The sequence below is a fragment of the Anser anser genome (assembly GCF_964211835.1).
Source record: "Anser anser genome assembly, chromosome: Z".
NCBI classification, from domain to species: Eukaryota; Metazoa; Chordata; class Aves; order Anseriformes; family Anatidae; genus Anser; species Anser anser.
The window spans coordinates 42,944,477-42,971,552 of record NC_139723.1 but is presented as its reverse complement, the minus strand read 5'-3'; the positions used below and the strand labels follow the sequence as shown (position 1 = coordinate 42,971,552).

Here is a 27,076-nt window from a genome sequence, read left to right as displayed (position 1 = left end):
CCTGCCAATACATCTTTTTGCTTAGTTGAGTGCACACATACCTCATGTGGCTGATGTTGTCATGTTGGACCAAGGAAGGGAAGTCCATGTGTAGATATTAAACTTCAACTATAATATCAGTATGTTTTTTAAAACATTGTTGAAATAGCAGTACTGATTCAAACATTATAGATGACTAGCTCTTAAATAAATTTGGAGCTCTCTCTCCTTATATATATGTATATCTTTTTGTCTTGTTCAGTTTGAGGTTTTTACGGTGGCCCTTTTAAGAAATTAAAAAATATATATATTTATCTGATAATACATGCTGTTTACCTTCCTGTTTTGCTGAAATGTATTTTTATCAATTTTTGCTTGTCTTTTTTGTTTCCCCACTTTGTTTGACCTCTGTTTTGCTTTTATGTGATTCCTTTGTCATCTTCTAACTCATTGCTACAGAAGTAGGGTGTATAGTCATTAACTGCCTTGATCTTTTACTTTTTTTCTTGATACTAAAAAGGCTCTCTCTTTGGACCAGACAGTTCATTCCTGTCTTCTTCTTGGAGAAAATTGAGACATTTTCCTAAGATGTTTCAGATCCAGTATTTGATAAGCCAAGCACAGCCCTATGGAATATTCATCTTGTCTGGAACATAGCCATTTATCCATGCATTTTAATTTCATAAAATTGGCAGACCGGTTGAAGCCAATGGATCAGTTCATCTCATGTCAGGTTACATTCTTGTGTAAAATAGCTTTGGGCCCAAATTAAACATTTAAATAATCTTTCCAGCTCAGGTAACTATCACATATATGCCTGAAAATATTTCTCCTGTATTGTTCTAAATTCTGGGCAGCCTTACACAGTTTTTCTGTATTGCAAATGCTGTATGCTTTCAAAAAATGCATTATTTTATCATTTAATTTTTGTTAATAAAATAGGTGTAAATAAAACAGGATTAAAAAAGCACAACTGTATCACAGCTATATTAATTTTTGCCTTTTTTTTTTTTGAATCTGGGAAATACATTTTATTAGCAAAATAAAACTTCTGTCAGTTTTGTTTGGATGTGAGTCTGAAGTGGCAAGATTAGTTCAAAAGGAGTGGAGGTTCTTTGTATTTAGTAATCACTTGTCATTTAATTTTGAAGAGAGGACCTTACTGCATGTGTACCCAACTGGTTTAATGCATAATGTGGTAATGTTACCCAGAGACACGAGGGTATGCTGAGTTCTCTAGCATATAAACAGGAAAAACTTTTTTTGGTTAGGGTTAATTAATCCTGACAGGAAAAAAAAAAAAGTACACCTAAAATGAATGTGGTGCTACATATATTTTTTTACAAATGTTTTGTATTAATATTTTAACATATATGTCAGAGAACTAGTCTTACCTTGAAATGGTAAGCCTTTCGTCTTAGTTCAGTGAATATTGTGAATTTCTTTGACTGAAGGTTAGCATTGTCGTCTAAGTTGGAGTTAAGAAAAATAAAAAGCACCCTACCATCATTTCTTTCTTTCTGAAGTGTTTTATGTACAAAAGGTTTTCACAGGATTGCAGAATGGTTGAGCCCACCTGGCCCAACCCCCTGCCCAAGCAGGGCCACCCAGAGCAGGCTGCCCTGGGCCACGTCCAGGGGCTTTTGCAGATCTCCAAGGAGGAGCCTGCACTGCTGATCTGGGCAGCCTGTGCCTGTGCTCCATCACCTGCACGGTAAGGACGTGCCTCCTGATGATCCAGAGGAACCTCCTGTGTTCCAGCTGGTGCCCTGTGCCTCTTATCCCTATAAATACAAAAGCTCCCATAGTCCCAGGTAATCTTCCCTAACATGCCCCATCCCTGGAGGTGTTCAAGGCCAGGCTGGATGGGGCTTTGGGCAGCCTGGTCTGGTGGGAGGTGCCCCTGCCCATGGCAGGGGGTTGGAATGAGATGATCTTTAAGGTCCTTTCCAACCCCAAACCCACTATGATTCTATAAACTGTGTCATCCCAAGGCCAAGCAAACTTTGTGGCATCAGCCTCTCCTCCTACATTGGTATGTTTCAGCCCCATACCCATGTTAGTGGCCCTCTGCTAGGCCTTTTTGAAGAAAAATTGTTCCAGCTTTAGTATGGAATGAACACTGAGACTCAGAGACTTTAGTTAGAGAGAAGCACCACTTCTAGCAATAAAGCACCACGTCTAGCAATAAAAGTATTTATTGTCTTTCCTGCTGGGGCTCCACTACCCCTGTGGATCTGTTGAATGACCAGTTATGCAAATGGTCTGAATTTATTACAGGCAAAATTAACTATTTGACTGAGAGCATGAACTCAACTTCCAGTTAATAATCTGACTATTCTGAACTGGTGTATTGAGCGATTGGGAGCATGTGTGGAGAGTGGAAGAGTGACCTCGCAGTGCAGGTGGGAGTTAGAAGGTGAGAAGCAAATGAGCGCTTCCACAGTATACTTCTTTATCCAGGAAACACAACCCTAGTAAAGCTTGAAGGACAAAAAATTGTTTGCAGGAAAGAAGATTTGATTAAATGTTATGAAAAACTGATCAAGCTAACTAGCAAAACTGAACAATTCCCTTCTGCAGAAATATTTATAAACAGAATAGAGAAATATTTCATACGCATCTGTCTTATCTCAATGGAAAGAGCTAGATTCTTCCAGTGAGGACTCCTCCTGGCAATGTATTTAATCTACCAGATATGTGAAATATATATGCATTAATGGGGGCACAAAAAAGATATACCAAAGCAAAAACAAAAAAACACAGAGCAAACAAGAGCAAAAGATAAAATTGGAGAATATTTTTAATAAATCTAGAGTTTGGATGACAGGGAGTAGGAAAGGCCAAATGTGATAGAAGTAGAACACAGCTGTCTGCTGAAAATACATTTTGATGTGGATGAAGGGTAACCTGCTAAAATCGTGCTTCACATGTGTGGGGTACATTTTAGATAGCTCCCTGCATGTATTGAAAGTTCTTGCTTGTAATGAGTATTAGGTGTATACTTAGAGCAGTGCAAGGTATCAGTCATGTTATGAACTCTGTAAATATTTTGAGCAAGGCAAGCTAGGCAGGTGTGCATAGTTAACTTGGTCAAACACAAAAGGGAGGTGGCAACAGCCAGCTCCCTTGCCTTAGAATTATTGTGGATCCCCAGAGTGTGATGTAGCAGGAGTATTTGGCTAATATCTAGCCTTATTGGGAACAGCTAAATGTTTCCATATACAGAACTATGCCTTACGCCCCTATTTTTCTTTAAAAATAGATTTCAAAGAACATTTTTGAATGCTTATTTGCTTGCCCAAGAAGTAGGGAATTCTTTGGTAATATGAATATGTTAACCACATACTGCTTTGAAAATATATTGTGGTAGCTTCTGATAAAATGATTAAATTATTACTCAAAAAGAGGTTTTTGTTTGTTTGTTTGTTTTTTAAGCCTGAGATGCATGTTTATATCCTCTGAAATTTCCAGTTTATTGGAGTTTTAATTTTATTGAAGTTTTAATTTTATTGAAGTTTTAGTGTTCAGAGGTGTAAGCAATTGAAGAAACTAGCAGGGATGTAGGAAATGCCTCGTTACCATAATATAGTGTTGTACATGTCTGTTTCTTTACAGAATGATTGTGCTCTATGGAGTTCGAAATAATCATATGTTTTAGTGACTTTTTTTCTTTCAAAATCTTAACTTGGTTATGGTGTTAGGAAATGTTTTTATCAATTTTGGCTCATTATGCTCTTTTATACAATTTTGTACTGTTGCCGAGAGTTAGGCTTCTGCTGTTTTGCAGTAGAAGAAAGTGCATGGTTCCATTAAGTGGCCTCAGTGAGGAATTAGTGTGTACTTCTCAGCAAGAGGCTTTACCTCTGTAGTTCCCACACACATTTTCCCAGTGAGGTTTTGAACTTCTAGAAGAGTTTTTCATTACAAGAGTGATAAGGAAAAATATGGCAATAACAGATGCAGAGCTTCTGCCTCCAGAGAATGCTAGTATATAGCGCAGATAAAAAAGCGAGCAGAGGTCTTAAATAATAAATGAGCAGAGCAATTACACTAATAGCAGCTTCTTTTCAGTTTGTGTTAAATGTGGAATGCTTTTTGGAATGCTCTGTGTGGACAGTTGCTGCTGGCGGAAGGGTGGTGAACTGTGCAACCCACCCACAAAAGCAATCCTTTTGTGGATGAGCTCCTCACTAAGCTAAGAACTGTCCAGTGCCCGGATGTTACAGGACAATTTCTTTACAGTAACAGTATGTGCAGTATCTCTGATGCTTACTTAGAGTGGACTTCAAGGTTCTTTCACTGCTTTTGAGAATTTACTTTTGGATACTTACTTGTATTATAAAAGTAGGTATGTGTAAGATACTCGAATTGAAATTCTACAGATATGGCCAAAACCAGTTTCAAGCCAACTTTTTAAAATGAAATTTTTGGAAATAGTTTTGTTCTTGTTGTTGTTGTTTGTTTGTTTTTGTTTGTTTTAATTTACTTTGTAGTATGCTTCTGATATTTCTTAATCAGTACAACTATACAGAAGTACAAAACTGCTTAAAACAGATGTGTTGTGTATGGCTATGAAACACTAGAGAACAGAGAACGGAAGTAATTGTGCTTACAATTTATATTCTTTTAACAGTGGATATTTTTGGTATATTATTTGATGAGCAGTAACTCTCTGGAAGCTCCAGGCATAGACAAGATAGTATGACAGTTGACAGTTTTTAAATGACAGTTCATTTTTCAAATGACAGTTTGACAGTACATGACAGTACATTTTTTTTTCTCTTTTCTGAATTCAGTCTGTGTTTACAATTACATATTGAAAATACAAATGATGAAGTTATGAGCAAATATATTCAGTTCAGCTAGATACAGGTACGCTGCAGAGTGTAGGCATCACTTCCATAGGCATCATGTAGCCAGGAATTCACACTAAGGGTGTGTGTGCCAAGACTGTCAAACAAGGTCATAGTCGTATGCTTCCTTCAACTTCGTCAGCATTCTTTTTAATGTCATTTTACATCTGTTGCTGCAGATTATGCCATCTGAAATCTGTATCTTTAGAAATTCTACAGTTGATTAGTGTAGTTCTCTGTACCTTCATAATGCCACGCCTACCTTTAAAAAGCTAAAATTGGTAGAATTATTGTAAAATTAATATTTAAATTAAACACACACACTGTTACCTTGTTTTAAAACCCAGTGCATAAGTTCAGTTTCTTTCCTGGTCAAGAGAGCTCTAAATAGGACCATCTCAAATTACGTGAGACACCAGCTCACTTAGTGGGTTGCAGTTTCCAGTATGAAGCTTTATCGGAGGATTAAAATTATCATTCTTAACAGAAGTGCATTTTGCACAGAAGACAGCACTTTTTGCTAATTCAGTATCAATATGAAATTATCAATGTGCAGTGAAAAAATATAGCTAATTGAATAAGTCCCTAAAGCTTCTAGAGCAGAAGTTCTAGATCAGCTTCTTTGTTACACGGTTCCAGTGAGCTGTAGACTCCTTAAAAAATATTTAAGGAAATAATTCTTCAGAGATTCAGAAGCCAAGACACATGAGAATAGCCCTTTAAATTTGCTTACTAGTGCTTGGAAATAGAAAGGCTATATGCGATTTTTGAAAGCTGGGATGTCTAAAGTTAAGATGATTCGAGAAATAGACAAGATTAAATAGACAGTGTTACATCTGAATTAAAATTCCATGTCAAATATACCCAGTAGCACTGGTTACTTCTCTACAAGTAACTTGTGTTGCCCTTGCTCTGTTTATAAACGTGGTCAGGTGTATCATCTCCAATAAACAAAGAAATGCTGATCTGAAACTTTCAGTTGTAGAAAATTAATGTCCTCTCTGCAGGTCTTTTAGCATCATTAGAACAGCCTGCCTTTGTTTTCAATTGTCTCTCAAATCTCATGGATTTCATGTTTTTGTATTAAACAGTTTTAAAGAGGATTTGTATTTATAGATTTTATTTCTTTTGTCATGCTTCAATTTATTATTATTATTTGGATTGAGTTCACCTGTATGCTCCTATTTGGCACCTTTTAATCTACCCTGTTAATTAATTTTAAATAAGTCTGGCTGTCCTCTAAATACAAACTAAATGTTTTTTTGTAGACAGTGAACTGCACATCTACTATTTATTTTAAGGTGTTCAGAGGTACTTCCTATCATGGGTCTGTGAATTTAATGCAAGTTAATGTAATTATCTTGATACTTTTGAGGTAAGAAGTCGATCACACTTTCCAGATGGCAAACAGAAAAACAGGGATATAAAAACATCTGTTATGAGTACAGCACAGAAATTTATTGTTAGTATAGTACTTACGTTTTATAGGAAGTATCAATATTACACCTGTTTTTCAAATGAAAAAATCTAAGTATTTGTGCAAAACAGAGGTTCTTGAATGCCAGTTCAGTATGTTTTTTTCTATAAAGTAACTTTATTTCGTTGGTTTACCACCGGGGCTTAGTTAACCTGTCAGAAGTCACAGGTTTTTGGTAATCATAAAACACCCAGATAACATCAAGTTTGATCCCTTGTGTCAGGCACAGATATCGTAGATGTATTCCTCACATCACAGCATTTAGAACCTTTGATTGCTCTGCCAATTTTTCCAATTAGGTATTAAGGCAGGAAATGGTTTTAATGGCCATGTATTCTTTATAGATGTTTCTTGTTCAGAAAGCTGAGGTTTACTGAAACTTGTCACAGCTTTTCTTACTAGTCTTCCTAAGTGCTTTTTTTTTTTTTTTTTCAACTGATACTTTTCCCCCATTCTCCAGACTTCTTTAAGTAGAAAGCAATTGCTGTTACAATGTTAGGTTATATACATTTCAGGGTACTTAATGCTTCACCATTCTCTGTTTTTCTTTATATATTTGTTTGCTCATTTTAAGTCAGACTGACAAAACAGATAAACATCCACACAGTTATCTGCAGATAAGTCATCTTTGCAAAGCTAATGAGACTCTGCAGGAGCTCATGAATCTGTTTCTCGATCCTGACAACGGTTGGATTCTAGAAGCATACCCAGACTTACACATCAGTGCAAGATGCAATGTGATTTCTTGCAAACATGTGAAGTTTGAAGCACTAGAAATAGTAAACTGTTAAGATTAACAAGAAGATGATTAAGTTTGGGAAATCTCTTAAATAGAAAATTATCTACTGGAGGTAGTTCCAAAAATGCCATGAGTGTCTTTACCAGGTCATCTTCAAATATTCAGAATTTACTGGGATATTTGCAGGAGGAATGATATTAAAGTGAAGGAAAAAAAAAAGATTTTTCTCTGCTTGTCTTCAAAGACATCCCTGTTAGAGCTGTTTCTGAGTGGTGGAAAGCAGTCAAAGAAGGAAGATGTTTGCTGTGTTTTGTGTGCTTTGTGTGAAGCCTTGTGGTTTAACCCAGCAGGCAGCTCAGCACCACACAGCCATTCGCTCACACCCCCTCACCCCCCAGTGCGATGGGGGAGAGAATCGGGGGGGGGGGGGGGGTAAAAGCTTGTGGGTTGAGATAGAGACAGTTTAATAAAAAAGAAAGAGAAATAATAATAATATGTACAAAACAAGTAATGCACAGTGCAGTCGCTCACCACCCGCTGACTGAGCAGCGGTCCCCCCGCCCCGGCCAGCCCCCCCATGGTAACTGCTCAGCACAATGCCATATGGTACGGAACATCCCTTTGGCCGTCCTGGTTCGGCCCCCTCCCAGCTCCTGCTGCACCCATAGCCTCCTCACTGGCAGGGTGGTGTGGGGAGCTGAAAAGTCCTTGGCTTAGTATAGGCACTGCTCTGCAACAATTGAAACATCAGTGTGTTATCAACATTATTCTCATCCTAAATCCAAAACAAGGCACCATACCAGCTACTAGGGGAACAATTAACCCTATCCGAGCTGAAACCAGGACAGTGAAGCTAGTTCAGGGAACAGTTAGGTGGTTTCTTGTACTGAGTCTTTCGATTACTGATGCTAGCTTGACAGCATGCCCTGGATTGTTACAGAAGAATTAGCAAGTCTTGAGGGAGTCTAGGTTCTCCTCTGTGCTTACTTTGAGAACTCCACCAAAAAAAAAAAAAAAAAAAAAAGATTTTGGACACTGTAGTCTGTGACGATACTGTGAAACTAAAATGACACAAGCTGATATCTGTTCACTGAAGACACTTAAAACCAGACTTGGCTGTATATCATCAAAGTGTCACTAATCTGGCAGAGAGAGAACTGCGAGTCTTAACATGAAATCGCTTCTTCCTTTCTCTGATTTCTAATTCTGCTCTAGAAAGTAGTCAAAAAAGTACTGAAGTGAGATAAAAGTGTGTAATTTTAGCTCAGTGGCCATAGGAAAACAGAATGTATGACAGTTAAACTTCTATGATGAACTTTTGCCTGTTGTTGCAAAAAAATGTTGACGCATTTTAATATTTTCTTGCTTTTGTAGGTTTTTGCATATTTTTCAGTGAAAAGACCTTTTCTTTTCTGTAAGATGCTAAGGTTAATGCATGCAAGTGTTAATGGGTTTCCAGCTATTAAGATGTAATCATATATCTTAAGAATTTAACTATAAATTCGAAAAATCTTCATGAACAATCTCAAAGGAATGCTTAGAATGCCCTCACAGTAAATGGGCTTGTTTTCTTTTAATTTACTAGAATTGCTGATACAAGAGTGGTTGTAATGTGTATAGTTTATTAATCCATACTCTTGCCTTGTATATATTAGGTTATTACTTTCAAAATTTAAAACATATGAAGGGATTTAGGCTCATATTTGTTGTGTAGAATCACAGTTGAAAAATGATCACTATCTTTTCAGCTAAGGCACTTAGCTGAAATAAATACAAAAATACTAAAAACAAACAATGCAGTAATAAATAAAGTTAGATGTTGCATAATAATGTATTTTTTCTTAAGTATTTTTTGGGGTGAGGAGAGTCGACAGAAGGACTTTATTAAAGTTTGTGTCAGTTTATAAAAGCTGACTAGAAATACATTAACTTGGGATCGTCTCTGAAAAATAAAGCCTTCTTGATGGCAAATTCTGAAGCAGCTAGCTTGGTCTCATTCCGTGGAACTATTTTTAATAAAAACAACTGAATTTTAAATAATTTTTCAAAATGCTTCTTTCAGAAACAGTTGTGAAATAATTATCTGATATGTTTTTGTTTTCCTTTGCAGAATGAGAGGAGTGGATGAACTGCAATTAATTTCTACAAAGTAATATTAATCAAAATGTTTTTGACACAGGAAGGCTGAGTATCCTTGCTCTTTGTGGAGGCATCATAAGTAAGAACTGGCCAAGGTTTTGTAAAACTGCCCAGTAGACCGGAACATGGAGACGCAGCTAGACCCCATGAAGGATGACCTGCCCTTAATGGCCAACACTAGCCACATGCTTGTAAAGCACTATGTATTGGACTTGGACGTAGATTTTAAAAGTCAAGTTATTGAAGGCTTCATAGTTCTGTTCTTGGAGACTGGGAGCAGGTACAGGAAAGCCAGCGGTACCGGTGAAGAAGGCTGCCAGTCACAGTTTGATGAAACCTGCAAAATTAGGGCATCAGAACAAGGCCGTGTCCCTGTGTCAAATGCAAGTGTCTGTTCATCTAAAACGGAATATAATGATTTTGCTGTCTGTGGTAAAGGTGAAAAAGATACTTCTGATAAAAATGGTAACCATAGCAACGAGGAACAGGCTTCTGGGATTTCTAGTTCAAAGAACTGCTGTGACATAGAGAATCATGGGAACGAGGATTTTCTGCTGGTGTTGGACTGCTGTGATTTGTCTGTGCTAAAGGTTGAGGAGGTAGATGTTGCTGCTGTGTCAGGCATTGAAAAATTCACAAGGTCTGCCAAACTAACTGATGTTTCAAAGGAGCTGGCAAATCTCAGGAATCAGATTGTACATGAACTTGTGACTTTACCTTCGGATCGCTGGAAGGAACAGCTATACTATTACACTTGCTGCAGCCAGGCACCTGGCTGTGGAGAGCTTCTGTTTACTACTGGCACTTGGAGCTTGGAGATAAGGAAATCAGGAATTCAGACTCCAGCAGACTTTCCTCATGCAATTAGGATACGGTACAAAACCAAACCGGAGGGAAGATCTGTTACGTGGACTACAGACCAGAGTGGCAGGTACGTGACTTAGCTGAAAGGCTTTGCACACATCAATTTTAAACCCAGATGCAAGAATGTGCAGTTGTGTAATGCTGAGCAGCTCTGTGAAGATGATGAGTGTTCTCTTCCATTGTATCTGTTTTGTCCTTGTTTTGAACCCTATTGCTGTCCTACAGGAGAACATATAAACTGTGCTCAAGCACTTGCAGAGCTCAAGCCTGTCTAAATGATTGTGTTTTCTCAGAATGAGTGGGAGTAAATGATTGTTGTTGTATTGGAATAAGTGTGTGCAGGGAATAGGGAATTATCACTTAGGGAAAGAGAAGATATACATGACAGGTTATTTTCATTCGTATACTTTGCGTTCTCTTTCCTTCCTGGCTTAAACAAGTGATCACACAGCATAAAGATCAATATACATAATATTTAATAGAATTGCTTTACAACTAGTCTTTTGTCAATATTGTAATAAGTTTAGAGATGCAGTCTTTTCCTGTTTAGTCTCTCATAATCAACTTTTAAAATCTCCTTCATCTATTACGTGAAATACATTGATGATAGCAAATGAAGTGTAAGAGGATTTTTTTTCTAAATCTGGCTTTTATGAATGTACGCAGTGCTATACAGAAATCTTCAAGATAAGATCTTTACAGGAGGGAAACTACTATCTACTCTTGACTTACACAATCGTTAATATTGCTTTACTGTAATGTTCAAAGGTGGATTTTAATGTCTGTTATTTCTTTAGTCTATGATACCTAGAAACCAGGAGCAAAGTTGGAAGATGAAGAAGAAATTGTGTCTAACTGAATACTTGCTTTTCACTCCCAAAGTAGAGATGTATGCTTACCTTTCATTTCAGTTATTCTAATGTAAATTAAGAGTCTTCTCACTGATGGCCATGCTAGGGAAGAAAATGAAGCCTTTAAACTGCACGTCTGGTATTTAGGTAATTCTACTGGTAAACCATGATCAGCGTCAAGCCCAGGAGTTTGTCAGTCATGTTCATTACCTATTCCCCTTCCCCTCCTCTCCTCACTCCCCAGGAAGTTATTTATGGTATTGGTGTAGGAAGTTTAACTCTATATAGTATCTTTAGTTATGAAAAATCTGAATTTTGACTAAAGCATGCAAATGGAAGGCAACTGCCTGTAATCACATAGTGTGTCAGTGTCTCCCTGGTCTTTATTAAAATCTTTGAGACTAATGTTAGCAACGCTTAGCTGGCGTAGAAATCTTCTGTGTATTACCTCATGAAAATACTTTTATTATTTCAAGGTCTTTTTTAACAATCTAAATCACTAAGTCTTTTAGTTTTGACTTCTTTTTCCTTTCACTGCAAAGTGTTATGCTTTCTTTAGAGATACTTCATGCCGGTTTTACACAGACAATATTTTATGAATCAATAATGAAGCAGGAAAAGATGGCTTGGCATAGGTCAGGAAGTCTGATAGCTGCTGTTAGATAGTCTCAAGCTGTTTATTTTCTGCCTTTTGTAGAGTATTTGAGAAATTAATACCTATCAGAAAATAAGATCTTATGTCACAGTCATTAGAATTCTTCTTGTTGCATTTTCTAAAATCAAATTCCATACATGATGAACACATAAATACAGTGGTAAACCTCATTCTACAAAATGTGGTCATATTTTTCTTTTCATTTCTAAAATAAAACCCATTTACAATATATGGGAGAAGTACTACTACATTTTACTCTCATAGGGGAATTCTATAAATTGTTCCAAAGTATGTGTGTAGTGCTTTTTTAGGTAAATGTCAAATCATTTCCCAAAGGAGTCTATAATCTGTGGTTCTAACCTCAAAGAAAGTAAAGTAAAGTGGATAACAAAGCACAAGCATTGTGTGGCCACTTCGGTACATTTCCTCCAATTTAACACTAGTACAAGTGTTTTGAAATTTACCCAATGCGCTAACTATTTTATGAAGACTTGCATTTTATTTATTTTAAACTATGTTTGAATTATAATTCACAAAATAATCTGTTATGACAAAGCTTTGTGAGGTGTTTTTAGGTATATTGTAACTAAAGCAGATGCAAACCCATCAGGTTACACTTCTGTTTTCAGTAAAGGCAGGAGCTGAACACACAGAATTTCAGCATTTCCCCATTTGTTCTTTGATACTAAAAAATATTTTGATGATCAAGAGCGGAGGTGCTATTTAGCCCTTGGACAAGTTTTTTGTAATAAAAAACTTTTCCGTGCATTTATGCAGAAGTACTAAAAAAAGGACAAAACAGAGAAATAGTGAATAACATGGGTAAGCACATGTAGATGCATACATATACAGAGATTCTTGTCTCTCCAAAATTTGAAATTATAGGCACTGTATCAGTTCTTAAAATTGGCAGGTAACTTTTAATAATGATCAATAACATTATTATTAAAACAGGAACAAAAGAAATGTTTGGTATAGTATTTGTAACATACTTAACATGAAAAAAAAAGAGAAAACAGTTCTGCTTCAAACCTTTTCAATTGTTTATTAGCATAATGCAGCATCAGGGTTTCAAACTAAGAAGGTAGTGTTGCAATTTTAACAGAATTATACTTATGTTTGAAGTATTCTCACTTTTATATTTATTAAATATAGAAATGTTTTAAAATAAAAACCTACTTTTGACACTATACTAATATCCTTGCAGGGGGTATATGTCCTTGCAGTGTGCATAAAACATATTTAATTACTGGGAAGGAGAAACTTGGTGTCAGCCCATCAAGGTGCTTCAACAGGTTTGCCTAACACTTAGGAGTATGTGGCAGTGTTGCATCAGTAGTGCTGCCATGCTGGAGACAGAATCCCACAGTAATATTTTAGCAAGTAAGGATTCTTATTGATGATCATGAGGTAAAGCATTTAATTTGATACTGTTCTTTGGTACTGTAGTCAATCTGGTGTTCTTACGTATTATGTTGAATACAGTAAGGATTAAATAAAAACTGTCTAAAAATATGCATAGCAACTTTGAAGGGAAAAATCTGCCCTGTATTAACCTTGTCATCCTTGCTTTCTGCTGATTGCTGCACCAAAAGGTACAACTTTTCAACAGGAGATTGTGCAAAGTATGTCTAGAAGAAGCACGTTTGATACATCTGATGTGGACCACAAGTTGGTTGGCACAGGTCCAAGAAATTTGCAGGGAAAGATTGGTTTAGAAATGTAGCCATGCAGCTGTTGGAAAAGCAGAATCACAATAACAGCGATTGCTGGAAACGTCAGTAGAATCACTCCTCTCATAATCATATTTGCTACTTTTAAATTGGAGAACAGTTTGTAAAAGGCGTGGATAGTTATTGACTGGTGTTTTGTTCAACAGAAAAATGAAAACAAGAATGCTTGCTCTGTTGGAGTCTGATGGCAATCACTGGCAACTTGCAACTGTGTAAAGAGATAAGTAGGTATGAGTTAGGTGGCAGGAAGCCCTGCTGCTTCATGCAAATGACATCGTGTAATTTAGAATATGAAACAGCCGCAAGCAGCAGTGGTTTTACAGGGAGTAGCCTTGCAGTTGCTAGAGGCTGCCACCTTACATGGAGACAACATTTGAAGAAATGGGTGTCCCTTTCTCCAAATACAGCAAGAGGACAGGTTTGCTGAGCTGGACAGTTTCCCTGAGAAAGCTTCAAACAGACAATAACCAAAGCGTGTTGAGATGGCTGAGCCTTGGAATGTGGTTGAGGTGTTTTACTGTGCCTCAGAGGAGACTTGAGGATTCCTGTTCAGAGAACAGAGTATTGGTATTATTATTAGCTTGTAGTAGCTTAATTTGGTATTAAACACGTATTCCTACATGGGAAAGGGAGATTTGCCAAGAGCTGGTTTGAACTGGTTATGTTATGTTATGGCAATATACAGAATACTGATGAGTTAAAGTTGAATGAATCAATTTTTCCTCAGAATCCATGCCTTTGGGAGATTACTGCACAACACAGAGCCCCAGGTCTCATCATGGGGCAGAACCAAACAATATCACAACTCCTGCTTGATTTCTCCAGTAGTCTGGATCATCAGCCACTGGGAATTACTAGTCATAAAGTTGGCCGGATGAGTGGCCTGTGACCTGCTTTGTTTTGTGGATGCTAGTCTTTCCATTGTAACAGGAAATCAGACAAACAGCCTGAGTTCTCTGCTTAGCTTATTTGTGCTGTATTTGATTTCCTTATCTCTTCCAACCAGTAGTGGCAAAGATTATGGTTGGCATAACAACATGTTACCCAAGTACATGATTTGAATGTGTCCAGACCACAAAAACTAAAAGAAGAAAGGTGGCAAGAATAGATCAGGAAAAAAAAAAAAGAGGAACCGTGAAGTTTCTTGCTAGTAGTGGTAATGGTAAATCAGAAAAAAGCAAATTTTGTCTCTATTGACGGAAACAATCTGAAACTGGTTATTTGTCACTGATATTCTTTGATGTACCTTGGCTAGCAAGTAATTTTTTCTTCAGTATCAGATGGAAGGAAATCTATATCAGGATAAGAATTTTCTTTCTGATTCTCTTTTTGCTGGAATTTTGCTGCGTAGCCTAGAACAGAGAAAACTGCCAGCTGCAGTGGGCATCCTAACGTAACACTTTGCTGTTACCAGTGTTGTTAAATTATTACTGTAAATGAAGTATAAAAAAAAATAGCAAAGTAAAACAAGATTCTTCAGGAGAAACAATAAAATCTGTGGAGGTATGTTTTAGGGTGAGAAGAAAATAGATTAAAAATTCCAATGAAGGAAGAAAAGATAATTCTCCATAATCATCAGTTCATCTTATAAAACTTCCTCTCTAAAGCAGAACAGCAGACTGTTCAATGTTAGCTGACATCTCAGTTGATGGCATACTATCAATCAGCAAGTCTCCAGGCGCTCTAGCCATGAATATATGAATGTCTAATTAGCAGCTGATGTAATCACTGTTCTCATAGTTTCCTCACAAAATTCAGAATGCTTTTGTATGTTTCATTGCTGTTTTCTTAGCAGACTTTGACATTTTGAATAAATTTTGATTTGAAGTAATGAAGATAATAAGTATCTCTGGACAAAAGTAATATTTTCCATGGATGAGAAGTGGAAAGGAGACAGTTTTGAAAACAAATCAGGTATTTGACCAATCTTTCTCCACCATTCTAACTCAGTTTCTCCATGGGTCATAACTGTAGGGGCTTGCGACCTACCTGTGTGTCTCTTTCAGCCCTAAAATATTTAAGGAAAAAGGTTATTTATGTAATATGTTATTATATTTCTCATAAAGAGAAGATTTCTAGTACAATGCAAAGACTGTTGGACTAAGAGGCTTCCAGCTTGAACACTGGCACTAAGTGACCATTCACTCGTTTCCTTTTTTCCACCTCTAAAACTCTGTTGACAGCATTTGTAAAACACTATGATCTGCAGGTTAAAAGTAGTCTCTGAGAATGAGATAATCTTAATAGTATAAACAACATCTGTTCTGTGTCGCTTGTGTTATATTTGACTCTGGGATCCCAGTCTCCCAACACTGAAATAATATAGATTTAAAAATTAACACATGGAGCTTTATTGAATATTCTTCTGAATTCTGATAACTGATACGCTCTTATCTGTGTGAGGCTTGGAAACTTAGAATATTAATATGAGACATCTGATCATTCTATTTTTTTTACAGTGTGATATATTACATATATGCTTGTTTACAGCCCAAAATGTCTCATCCCCTTCTCTGTACTGTGAGTTTTAACCTCTGCTAGCATTTGAGCACAGCGTTGTTCTGCCAGCCCGTTTTCCAAGTTGTAACATTTTCCTCTGTAATTTCTTCAGGTTGAAATCATAGTAACTGACTCACTTGCTCTTGGTCTTACAGCTGTGAGATAGACAGTATGCCTGTTACAAATCTAAAGTAAAACACATCAGTGTACACTGCCTTTAAATATGTTGTGTTTGCTGTGGGTTAAGAGCACACATACAGAAACTTGAAGCAACTGAGTTGGCATGTGTTAAATAAGCTATAGAAACTTGGTTGTACCGTGGACAACTCTGGATCCAATAGCACAGGTAGCACTTATAAAGAGAAGAGCAAAAAAAGCTGTAGCAGTAATATTTTCATATTCTTTCCTTCTGTGTGGTTGAGACTTGGCTTTAGGGAAGGAGTTATTTAAATGGAGGAATTATCTGGGGAGAAGTGTAGAAGATACTCAGATCTTAGCCATTGCAAAATAGAGATATTGTTGAGACAGCAAAGGGGCAACAGATGAAGAGGGTTCCCATGAGAGGGCTGGAGAAACTGCAGAAAGATCAATACCACAACGAAGATCACTATGTGGAAAGATTGAAAGAAGCTGAGGCTGATAGGGAAGAAGTACATCTTTTTCATTGTATGTGCTGTGGTTGGAACCCTGCAAGGCAGGTGACCTAGCATGCATTTCCTTAATTACAAGAAGAAATGCAAAAATGTCAAGATTTATTGAGGCTGTGACTGCATGAGGCTCAGTGCTAGATCTATTGCTCTAAGTTTGCATAAGCCACTAAGTTGTACAGAGAGATGGGATTAACAGTAATAAAAGCCCTAGTGTGATCACAACGTGTCACAGCTGTTGGTGAAGACTATAATGGCATCTTTAGAAGACACTCAGGAAAATTCCTTGGTCTTGCAGTTTCTGTGTAGAGCTATTGTATGAGGCTGGAAAACATTTCCTCATGTGGAAGAGGGAAATATTTATTCTTTTGTTTTATGTGCAAAAATTATTGTAGTAATTTTGCTTTTCGTCATCCTCTCTTAAACAGCTTAGATGATACTTTGGTTGGTTCGTGTCATACTGTTTTGAAATCTACATAACTGAGAAGATTAAATGTAAAAGCAGTAAAACAGTGTTTCATTTTTGACAGAAAACCTAATTCAGTCTTTCTTATTGAAACTCTAACTTCAATCTCTATTCCTTCCATTTAGGCCATGTGTTTATACGATGGGATCACCAATAAACAACAGAGCCCTTTTCCCTTGCCAAGAACCACCCATTGCCTTGTCAACATGGCAAGCATCAGTCCGAACAGCTGCAAGCTTTGTTGTTTTAATGAGTGGTGAAAATTCAGCAGAACCAGTCCAGCTTCAAGAAGGTGAAATATATTTTCTACAGCAAAGTATTTTCAGTTATTTCCTAATTAGAGATACAGTTTAGTGAATGCATGATTTTTGAAAGGATGTAAAAGCACACAAAGCATGTCTGTCTGTAATCTCCATGTCATTCTGTGGAAGTTATCTGTGCAAGAGATCAGTAAGAATTAGTAAGAATTCAAGGATTCTTTTACTTTTTCCAGACCTAGATTTCAGTTGTTGTAAATTGACTGTTTCAATCTCTCTGTAGTTGAACATTTGGCAGGTAAAGTACCATATCAGGCTCTTGACCACTTCAAGCCTTAGTAATTAATTAAACTTTATGTTTTAGTTTTTCAGTCCAATTGCAGCGCAGTGTGGCAATGATTAGGATCTGTCATTGTGTCATGTCTGTTTTCTGAAAAATATTGAATGAATTAAGAATATCAGTCCATACGTACCTGATATCTGGTCAGTTCACATGTACGTGACATCTGGTCCTCCTCCTCCTCCCCTCCCCTCCCCTCCCCTCCCCTTCCCTCCCTCCTTTTTTTTTCCCTCCTCTCATTGGAAGATCATACCATGTGTGCAAGCAAGCAAGCATTTTTCTTCTGTATTGGTTGTACTTCATTCTTTAAATCTCTGTCTGCACAGAGAAGGAAGTTTTTATGGTAGCGATACATGTAACAAAAAGCGTGTCTTACTCCCATTAGTTTTGAGACTCTTTGGGAAATATGGCCAGTATTTTCTAGTGTCAGTTGTTCTGTTGTCAGGACTTTAAATATGTAGCCTGATTTATGGCAGCAGTACTCTTTGGTGTTAAGTGAAAAGTTAGGATTGTCATGCATCTTAATAACATTAGTAGTTAGAATCACCTTTCCTTAGTTAGGCCTCGTTTAAGTACAGTTGGTCCAATGCTAGCCCCAGGAGATAGGTCATAGTTTCTTCTTTACTTTCACTGACTTTCCCCCAGCACATGTAGTAACTGGTATGTAAACAGCACCGCTGCTGATTGTAATCAACATTCACCAGTGCAGAAAGCCCAGCTCTGTGGTCAGACCATGGACAGGAGAAGAGAGCTTAGTTCTGACACACAGAAATGGAGGTAAACTAAATGGGAGCGTTCTGTGGGATGAGTCTAACATCCAGCCAGTGGATATATACACTGATTTTTAGAGGGCAATGCCAATAGATATTCAGCATGGCATCTGCCTCAAAATGGAAGTAAATCCTGTCATTTGTCTAAGATTTATTTAGAATTATATTTTATTTAGGGAAAATCAAATCCCTAAATAAATGTATACATTTCCATTTGTAATGGAGAAAGGCACTGGTACCAGTTACATGGTCCTGCTTATATTTGGATAAGGCTTACTGTTCCACAGGCATATACTCTAATTGTAAATAGATGAAATAAGGTTTATAGACCTTGTATCTCACTCATTCTGATAAAATAAGCTCTTAAAACTCAAGGAACATCTTCCTCCAGTTGAACTATTTTGAAGTGTTGGTTTTGAAGTAATTGAAGATCTTAATATTTACAATCCTAAGGAAGGTAGGAGAGGATTGGAAAACACACAACAATTGGGGCCAGTTTTGTTTAATATTTCAATCAACGATCTTGATGAGGGGATCAAGTGCACCCTCAGTAAATGCGTGGACAATACCAAGTTGAGTGAAGGTGTTATTGATCTGCTTGAGTGTAGGAAGGCTCGGCAGAGGAATCTGGATAGGCTGGATCAATGGACCTTGTCCAAATATATGACATTCAATAAGGAAAAGTGCAAGGTGCTGCACTTGGGGCATAACAACCCTATGCAGAGTAGTAGGCTTGGGAAAGAGTGTTTGGAAGGTTGCCTGCCAGAGAAGGACCTGGAGATGCTGGCTGGGAGCCAGCTGAACATGAGCCAGCAGTGAGCTCAGGTGGCCAAGAAGGCCAATGGCACTCTGGCTTGTATGAGGAGTAGTGTGGCCAGCAGGGCTAGGGAAGTCATCATCCCCTTGTACTTGTGTGAGGCCACACCTTGGGTACCATGTTCTGTTTTGGTCCCCGCACTAAAGGAAGGATATTGAGTTGCTCAAGTATGTGCAGAGAAGAGCGTACAGAGAAGAACTAGAGTTTTCTAGTCAGAAAACAAGAGTTTTGAGGACTGGCTGAGGGAACTGAGGCTGTTTAGTCTGGAGAAAAAGAGGCTGGGGAGGATACCTCCATCACTGTCTACAACTATCTGAAAGGAGGTTGCAGTGAGGAGGCTGTTAGTCTCTTTTCTCAGGTGACAAGTGGGAGGACATGAGGAAATGCTCTCAGGTTGCACCAGGAGAGGTTTAAGTTGGATATCAGGAATAATATCTTCACAGTGAGGGTGGTCAGACATTAGAATGGGCTGCCCAGGGAAGTGGTAGAGTTGCCATCTCTGGAGGTGTTTAAGAGTTGTGTGGATGCGGTGCTTAGGGATATGGTTTAATGGTGCACTTAATAGGGTTAGTTTGTTGATTGGACTTGATGATTTCATGGGTCTTTTCCAACCTAAATAATTTTATTATTCTAAAAGGCACATTAGTCTCACATCTCACCTCCCATTTTGCAGAATCTTTAGAAGTATCATGTTATATTAAGTGGCACTAAAGAATTTTTTTTTCATGAATCCCTGAAAAAATATACAGCAGCATGTCAACCATGTTTGTTTTTTTTTATTGACAAAATGTAAGTAGGTTCCTAGCGTGCAACGCTGACAGCAAGATAATACTTTACATTATATACCTGTCCTGAAAGTTACCAACTCCTTTTTATTATTTTTTTTATTTTTTATTTATTCCTGGTTTGAGGAATTGTTTGCTCAGTTTTATCCTTTCTCAATTTCAAATATTAGTCAAAGTTTAAGAATTTTTTTAGCTACTGCTATGATGAACAGAATTCTTGTGTAATCCCTCATCACTGATAGTGATAAAATAAATTTGTCTCTCAAGACTTGCAGAATGGGCTGATGCCTATATTTAGATATGGCCAAAATTTTCTTTAAGGGAGAAAGATACGAAGGTGTTTGGACTGAAAAGGAGCTTAAGCATACTTTTGATGTACATAATTTTTCTTCTTTTTGGACAAAATAATTGTAGAATGTATTGAAGTTTTCTGCAAAGGTTTTCATTCTCTGAAAAGATTGTTTGATGAAACGTGGCTCATCGAAAATATTAGAATTTGATGTTTCTGTGAAGAAAATCTTTCTTCTCTTCCCCTTTAAAAAGACATGTTTACTCTTGAGGGACCAAAAAAGGAATGAAAGTTTCCTTGATTTCAGAGCCATCGTTTGCATTAAATTATCTGGTTATTTTTGGCCATATGTGAAGCCTGTTTCAAGCCTTGACTCTGCTCTTGAAATATGGAAAACTGCCACAATGAGCTTCTCAGCTCATTTAGACGGTAATACTTTCCTGACTTGGCATCAAGAAAACAAGAGTGCTCTTGATTTAAGACTACAAGAACAGCTCTGCCATTATTGTTTAATTAATTTTATCGACACTCACACCTTGCTAATGAGTTGTTGCCTGTCCCTTAGTGGTGGCTGCATGGTTTGAAATATTAACAGGAAAAAGGATGCTTATGTGAATTTATAGAAACAGAAACCTGGGGAAGATTTTCAGGCAATATAAATAGGTATAGGTAAGTTAAAATCAATATTCTCTTAGACCAGTTAGGTAGTTGAAAAGTCTGTGTTGTGAAAGAATGATTTCCTCATTAACATTGTTTCATCACTAGTTTAAAGAACCCATTAAAAATTTATAGTGGAATTAAGAGAAAAAGTAATACTGGGGAAAAACATTTTTAAAATGCTGTTGATGGAGTGTTGAGAATGACATCAGGGTACCATATCATTAATGACTGTATTGCGGCTTAGCCACCCAAGGCCAGCCTTGTCACCCTGTGGAGAATAGATGGGGTTTTTGTTCAAATCCTTTCTGGTAGTTGCAATGGGTCAGTTTATGTTGGTAATTCATGTGTCTGCCTAAAGATTTGGTTTAATTTAATTTAATTTTATTTTTTTCATAAGGCTAACATGGTGTATATCCTTTCCTAAGATCTCTGTGAAAGCAAGAAATAGCGTAAGAAGTCTTTAATGGAAAGGCCAGCAGAGAGGAAATGACTCATTTTAGCTTCACTGTGCTAATGATGTGCTGAGTGAAAAGTGTGTAGTGAACAGGGAAGAACCAAATGCAGCATTAACGCTGGCTCCTTTAGTAGACATGTAACAGTAGCAAACTTTTGTGCTAAACTTTACTGAAGAGAAGCAGCAGATGCACCTACTCTATTTCTGTCCTTTGCCTCTCTCTAGGATGGCATTCCCCAGTGTGCGGAAGACTCTACTTTTGGATCTGTGTGGTGCATACAAAGCTCTTCGCTTATCCTGATTATGGTGTTGTGATAAAAAGAAGAATTTTATTTTTTTATTTTTTATTTTTTTTATTTTTTAAAGGTACTAAACATTGTGCTCTAGTAGCTCTCAAAGACTCAGTAATTGATGACAGCCTCATCATCTGGGTGTGTATATACAGATAAAAATGGCAAATGACTGTTAGAGAGCTGTTTGGAATTGTAAAAAGGTACAGAAGAGGTACTGAGGAAAGAAAAGAAAGGACTAATATTGTGACAAATGATGTAAAAACAAAGTTCAAGTGTTAATCTGGATAAATTCTTATTGAATTCAGGAATCCAGATTCACTAGTTTCTTTAGTAATACTTTTGGAAGTTAAAAAGATAAAAATGGCCTGTATTGTTAAATGGCTTGTCCCACATATATGTTGTCATTATGCAGTTATGTGAGGAGTATGAAGTCTATCCAACGTACAGTTTTGTCTTTACATTTATAATACACACCTTAAAGCCTTTCAGAGTGCCTTCAATGGAAATTATTTTTTCCTAGGTTATTTATGTACAGTATGCTATTTCTGTGCTGCATATTTATAAAATTACATATAACTGGCAGAACACCAAAACATATTCTTTAAAATGCAGTTTCTTGGAAAGAATAAGCATTTTGGCAAGCAGTTGTGAATGAATTTATTCTGAACAGAGCTAAAAGTTACCTTAATACTTTTTTCCTTTAAAAAATGTATTTGTAACAAGCATGCAGGCAGACAAGAGAACAAGCAAGGTTTGTACCTATACACATTTAAACAGAGATCTGCATTCTGCTTCATGGAACTACATCTCTTGATGCACAGATGCTTTGATCCAACACTGGTGCTAGATTAGGCTAGGCTAATTTCACGGAATAGTCAGATTCCTCATTTGCTGTTTGTAGTTTTTGGAAGTAGTGTATCCTAGAATCACAGAATCATTAAGGTTGGAAGAGACCACCAAGATCATCTGGTCCCGCCATTGCCCTACTACCACTATCACCCACTAAATCATGTCCCTAAGGACCATGTCCAACCTTTCCTTGAATGCCCTCAGGGACAGTGACACCACCGGGCAATTGGGCAACCTGCTCCAATGCATGACTGCTCTTTCTGAGAAGAAATGTCTCCTAATTTCCAACCTAAATCTCCCCTGCCACAACTTCAGGCAATTCCCTCTGGTCCTATCACGGGTTATCTGCAAGAAAGGGTCAACCCCCAGCTTCCCACAACCTCCTTTCAGGTAACTGTAGAGAGCAATAAGGCCTCCCCTGAGCCTCCTCTTCTCCAGACTAAACAATCCCAGTTCCCTCAGCTCTTCCTCACAGGACTTGTGTCCCAGGCCCTTCACCAGCTTCATAGCCCTTCTCTGGACATGCTTCTTGTACTGAGGGGCCCAAAGCTGAACACAGTACTCTAGGTAAGGCCTCATCAGAGCTGGGTACAGGGGAATAATCACCTCCCTGGTCCTGCTGGCTACACTATTCCTAATACAAGCCAGGATGCCTTTTTGGCCTTCTTGAAGGTGGCCTTCTTGACCACCTGGGCATGCTGCCAGCTCATGTTCAGGTGGGCATCAACCAACACCCCCAAATCCCTTTCCTCTGCACAGCTTTCCAGCCACTCTCCCCCAAGCCTGTGGTGTTCTATGGTGTTGTGACCAAAGTGCAGGACCTGGCACTTGGCCATGTTGAACCTCATCCCATTGGCCTCTGCCCATCGATCCAGCCTGTCCAGATCCCTCCTCAGGGCCTCCATACCCTCCAGCAGATCAACACTTTCCCCAAACCTGGCGTACTCCTTGCATATGTCATTTTTGCATTCTGTCTCCTCTAAAATTACAGTTCATCCTGTCGTTTGAAATGAATTGAGGCCACAGTTGCTTGAAAGATATTGATATGTTACTTACTCAAGTACAAGTGGTAACTATTCAAGTATGATCTAGAAGTGCTTCACAATACTGTGCATTCCTTATGGTCTACTTAGGGAAGAATAAAATGTCAAAAAAATACTATTGATAATGTCCTAGGGAAAAAGACTTACAGGAGATCACAGAATTACAGAATGGATAAGGTTGGAAGGGACCTCTGAAGATCATCTAGTCCAACCCCCCTGCCGAGCAGGATCACCTAGAGCACATTGTGCAGGATGGCATCCAGGCGGGTTTTGAGTATCTCCGGAGAAGGAGACTCCACAGCTTTTCTGGGTGACCTGTTCCAGTGCTCTGTCACCCTCACAGTGAAGAAGTGCCCCCTCATATTTAGATGGAACTTCCCGTGCTTCAGTTTGTGCCCGTTGCCTCTCGTCCTCTTGCTAGGCACAACTGAAATGAGACTGGCTCCATCCTCTTGACATCCCCCTCTCAGATACTTATAGACATTAATGAGATCTCCTCTCAGTCTTCTCTTTTCCAGGCTAAACAGGCCCAGTTCTCTCAGCCCGTCCTTGTATGACAGCTGCTTCAGTTCTTTAATCATCTTAGTAGCCCTCCTCTGGAGTCACTCCAGTAGCTCCATGTCCCTCTTGTATGGGGGAGCCCAGAACTGGACACAATGTTCCAGGTGTGGCCTCACCAGGGCTGAGTAGGGGGGGAGGATCACCTCCTTTGTCCTGCTGGCAACACTCTTCTGAATGCAGCCCAGGATACCGTTGGCCTTCTTGGCCCCAAGGGCACGTTGCTGACTCTTGGTCAGCCTGCTGTCCACCAGGACTCGCAGGTCCCTCTCTGCAGAGCTGCACTCCAGCAGGTCAGCCCCCAGCCTGTGGTGATGCTTGGGGTTATTCCTCCGTAGGTGCAGGACCCTGCACTTGCCCTTGTTGACCTTCATGATGTTCCTCTCGGCCCAACCCTCCAGCCTGTCGAGGTCTCTGAATAGCAGCACAGCCCTCTGGGGGTATCAGACACTCTTCCAAGCTTTATATATGTATATGCAGTGTATGTGTAATATAAGCCATTTAGCTGTTGGATTTACTTTTCAATGCTTCTCAGTGTAACTTTTGTTTCATTATTGTAACACATACACTGTGCAAATATGTTTAGTCAGAAGCACCTTACTGTTGATTTTGATTCATATTCAAGGGGTAGATATTCAACCATTAATTATGAAATCCAGTGGCTTGCTCTTTGTGTGATTACTCTACCTTCATATATTCCTTGAGTTTCTATCTTGTGCAGACAATGCCAGCTAGAAGATATGTTCAGTTGTTAGAAATACAGTGATAGAGAAGCCATCACCTGCACCGTAGCTAGCAACAACAGCTTTTATTTAGGCTCTTCTCACTTTTCCCAAGGCAAAATGTAAGAGTTTGGTACTCACAGTGATTGATCTCCAATGTATATCAGGAATTACAGCATGTGAGTTGACAGCTTGTCACATGCTTCATTGGAGCACCACTCCCATGAAGAAAGGCTGAGAGAGCTGGGGATGTTCAGACTTCAGAAGAGAAGGCTCTGGGGTGACCTCATTGTGACCTTTCATTTCTTCAAGGGGACTTATAAAAAACATAGAGAGCAACTCTTTGCTCAGTGAGATAATGACAGGACAAGGGGGAATGGTTTAAAACTGAAAGAGGGGAGATTTAGATTAGAGGTTAGAAGGAACTTCTTCACTCAGAGGGTGGTGAGGCACTGGCACAGGTTGCGCAGAGAGGTTGTGGATGCCCCATCCCTGGAGGTGTTCAAGACTAGGTTGGAAGAGGCCCTGAGCAATCTGATCTGGTGGATGGCATCCATCTTTGAGGTCCCTTCCAACCCAAGCCATTTTGTGATTTTGTGGTTCTGTGCTACTCATCCCTCTGTGTCAGTGCTGAAGTAATGCTCCAGCATGAATGCGAGAGTGCTGTGTGAGAAGTTCTGGTTTACAGATGAGATCAAAGATTTCTACAAGTTACAAGGAAAGCTGGAGGGTTCTTCACCCTCGTGCCTCAGCCAGTTAGTAGTTTTGGGATAACTACTTACTAAACTGCATTTTTACACACTAGTGCTAGCTCTTTGTATATCAAATTCTGGGAGAGTGGGGTACCTTTCTTTTTGCCTAGAGGTAGCTGAGTGGTGTTTTTTTAGTAAACCATGGAAGTTGTTTTTACTTATTAGTATCTTTTCCCCTAAAATAGTTTGCACAAACATATATATAAACACCACAAAATACAGACAATTTAATCCATCAGGCATTAACCAACACTGACTCTCAGGTGTTTCTTCAGCTACAATGGACTTTGCAGGACTCGAACAATTTTCATGATTTCAAAGATAATGCATTAAAAATTCTAGTAAGTAATTACACAATCCATTATTATTTCAAGTACAGAAAATAAATGGCCTTTAAGTTGTTCTTTTGAACAGTTATAAATAACTTATGGTTTCTTTCTTTTGTTAAATTTAGTCCTAAATTTTGACTGTGATGTTTTCCAGTTTTACCTCATAGAACAGGTGATTGTTGCTGCATGATTTGTGTAATTGTGTATGATAGATTTGCTTTGCAGAACGGGAAAAAAAAATCATTTTTGGAAAATGAAATATTTCACCAAAAGTAACTATGTATGGGAATCTAATTACTTTTAAATTAAGTTTGGTTTTAAGGAGAGGAAATAAGCATTACAAATAAAAGGACTCGGGTGCTCTTCCTTTATTTTTCCCATTGACTAACCCTTGCCTAATCTCTTGTTCCCAGGGTGCCCTTGCTTAGTCCGAAAATGGTTTTGTGGTACAAAATGCTATTATTTCTAGTAGAGAAAGGGTAGCCATCTCATTTTTGATCTGCACTACTTTCTCATACCCTAGAGGTGGTGCTGTCTACAAGGAAGCCACTGGAAATTAGAGGGCAGGCAGGAGAAACGGGAAAAGGAGCAGAGTGGAGCTTGTGATCCCGGGGCATAGTGGGGATATAGATAAAGGAAAACAAAACAAAACCCACTGGTCTGAAGAAAGTTAAATAAAGGAATTAAAGTTACGGAAGAAAATGTGAAGTTGGGATATAGCCTTACCAGAGACAGAAGACAGAAGATAAATGGGACTTCTATTTGAAACAGTACTTCATGGTAGTTTCTGTAGAGAAGCGTTGCCTATATAAAGACTATTTAAGTCACTCATCAGTTAACACATTTTAGAGAGAGCTCCCTTGCACGGCTGAGTCAGGACCTCTTAACCAAACAAAAGCACGAAATGGAAACGCATAGACAGGGGAAGCAGTGACCTACATACTGGGAAGATTATAGGGATCCGGCCTGGTAGTGTAGGGATAGGATCAGGATAGCCAAGGCATAGTTGGAGTGAAGCTCGACTAGGGATGTGAAGAATAGCACAAAGACTTTCTACAGGTACACAAGACAGCAAAGGAAAACAAAAGAAATCATAACCCCTATGATGAGTGTAACAGGGAACCTGGTTACAGCTGATGTGGAGAAGAACTTTTTTGCCTCGGTATTCACCAGCAATTGCTCTTACTATAGTTCTCAAGTCTCAAGGCAGGGACCAAGAGAATGAAGTCCCATCCACCATAGAAGATCAGTCA

The 27,076-nt window shown here is 38.4% G+C and overlaps 1 protein-coding gene across 23 annotated transcripts in view; it reads left to right on the top strand.

Moving 5' to 3' along the window:
• AOPEP (aminopeptidase O (putative)) overlaps positions 1-27,076 on the top strand; it is a 200,248-nt gene that overhangs the window by 4,983 nt on the left and 168,189 nt on the right. For 21 of the 23 annotated variants that reach the window (XR_014577181.1, XR_014577182.1, XR_014577183.1 and 18 more), the window contains exons 2-3: positions 9,162-10,121; positions 17,031-17,197. Coding sequence is in view for 11 of the 23 variants with exons in the window: in XM_083819210.1 (XP_083675336.1) it covers positions 9,316-10,121; positions 17,031-17,197 (973 nt within the window). In the remaining 12 variants the exon portion in view is untranslated. The remainder of the gene's footprint in view (positions 1-9,161; positions 10,122-17,030; positions 17,198-27,076) is intronic. The other 2 variants (XR_014577189.1, XM_083819208.1) reach the window with 1 other exon arrangement.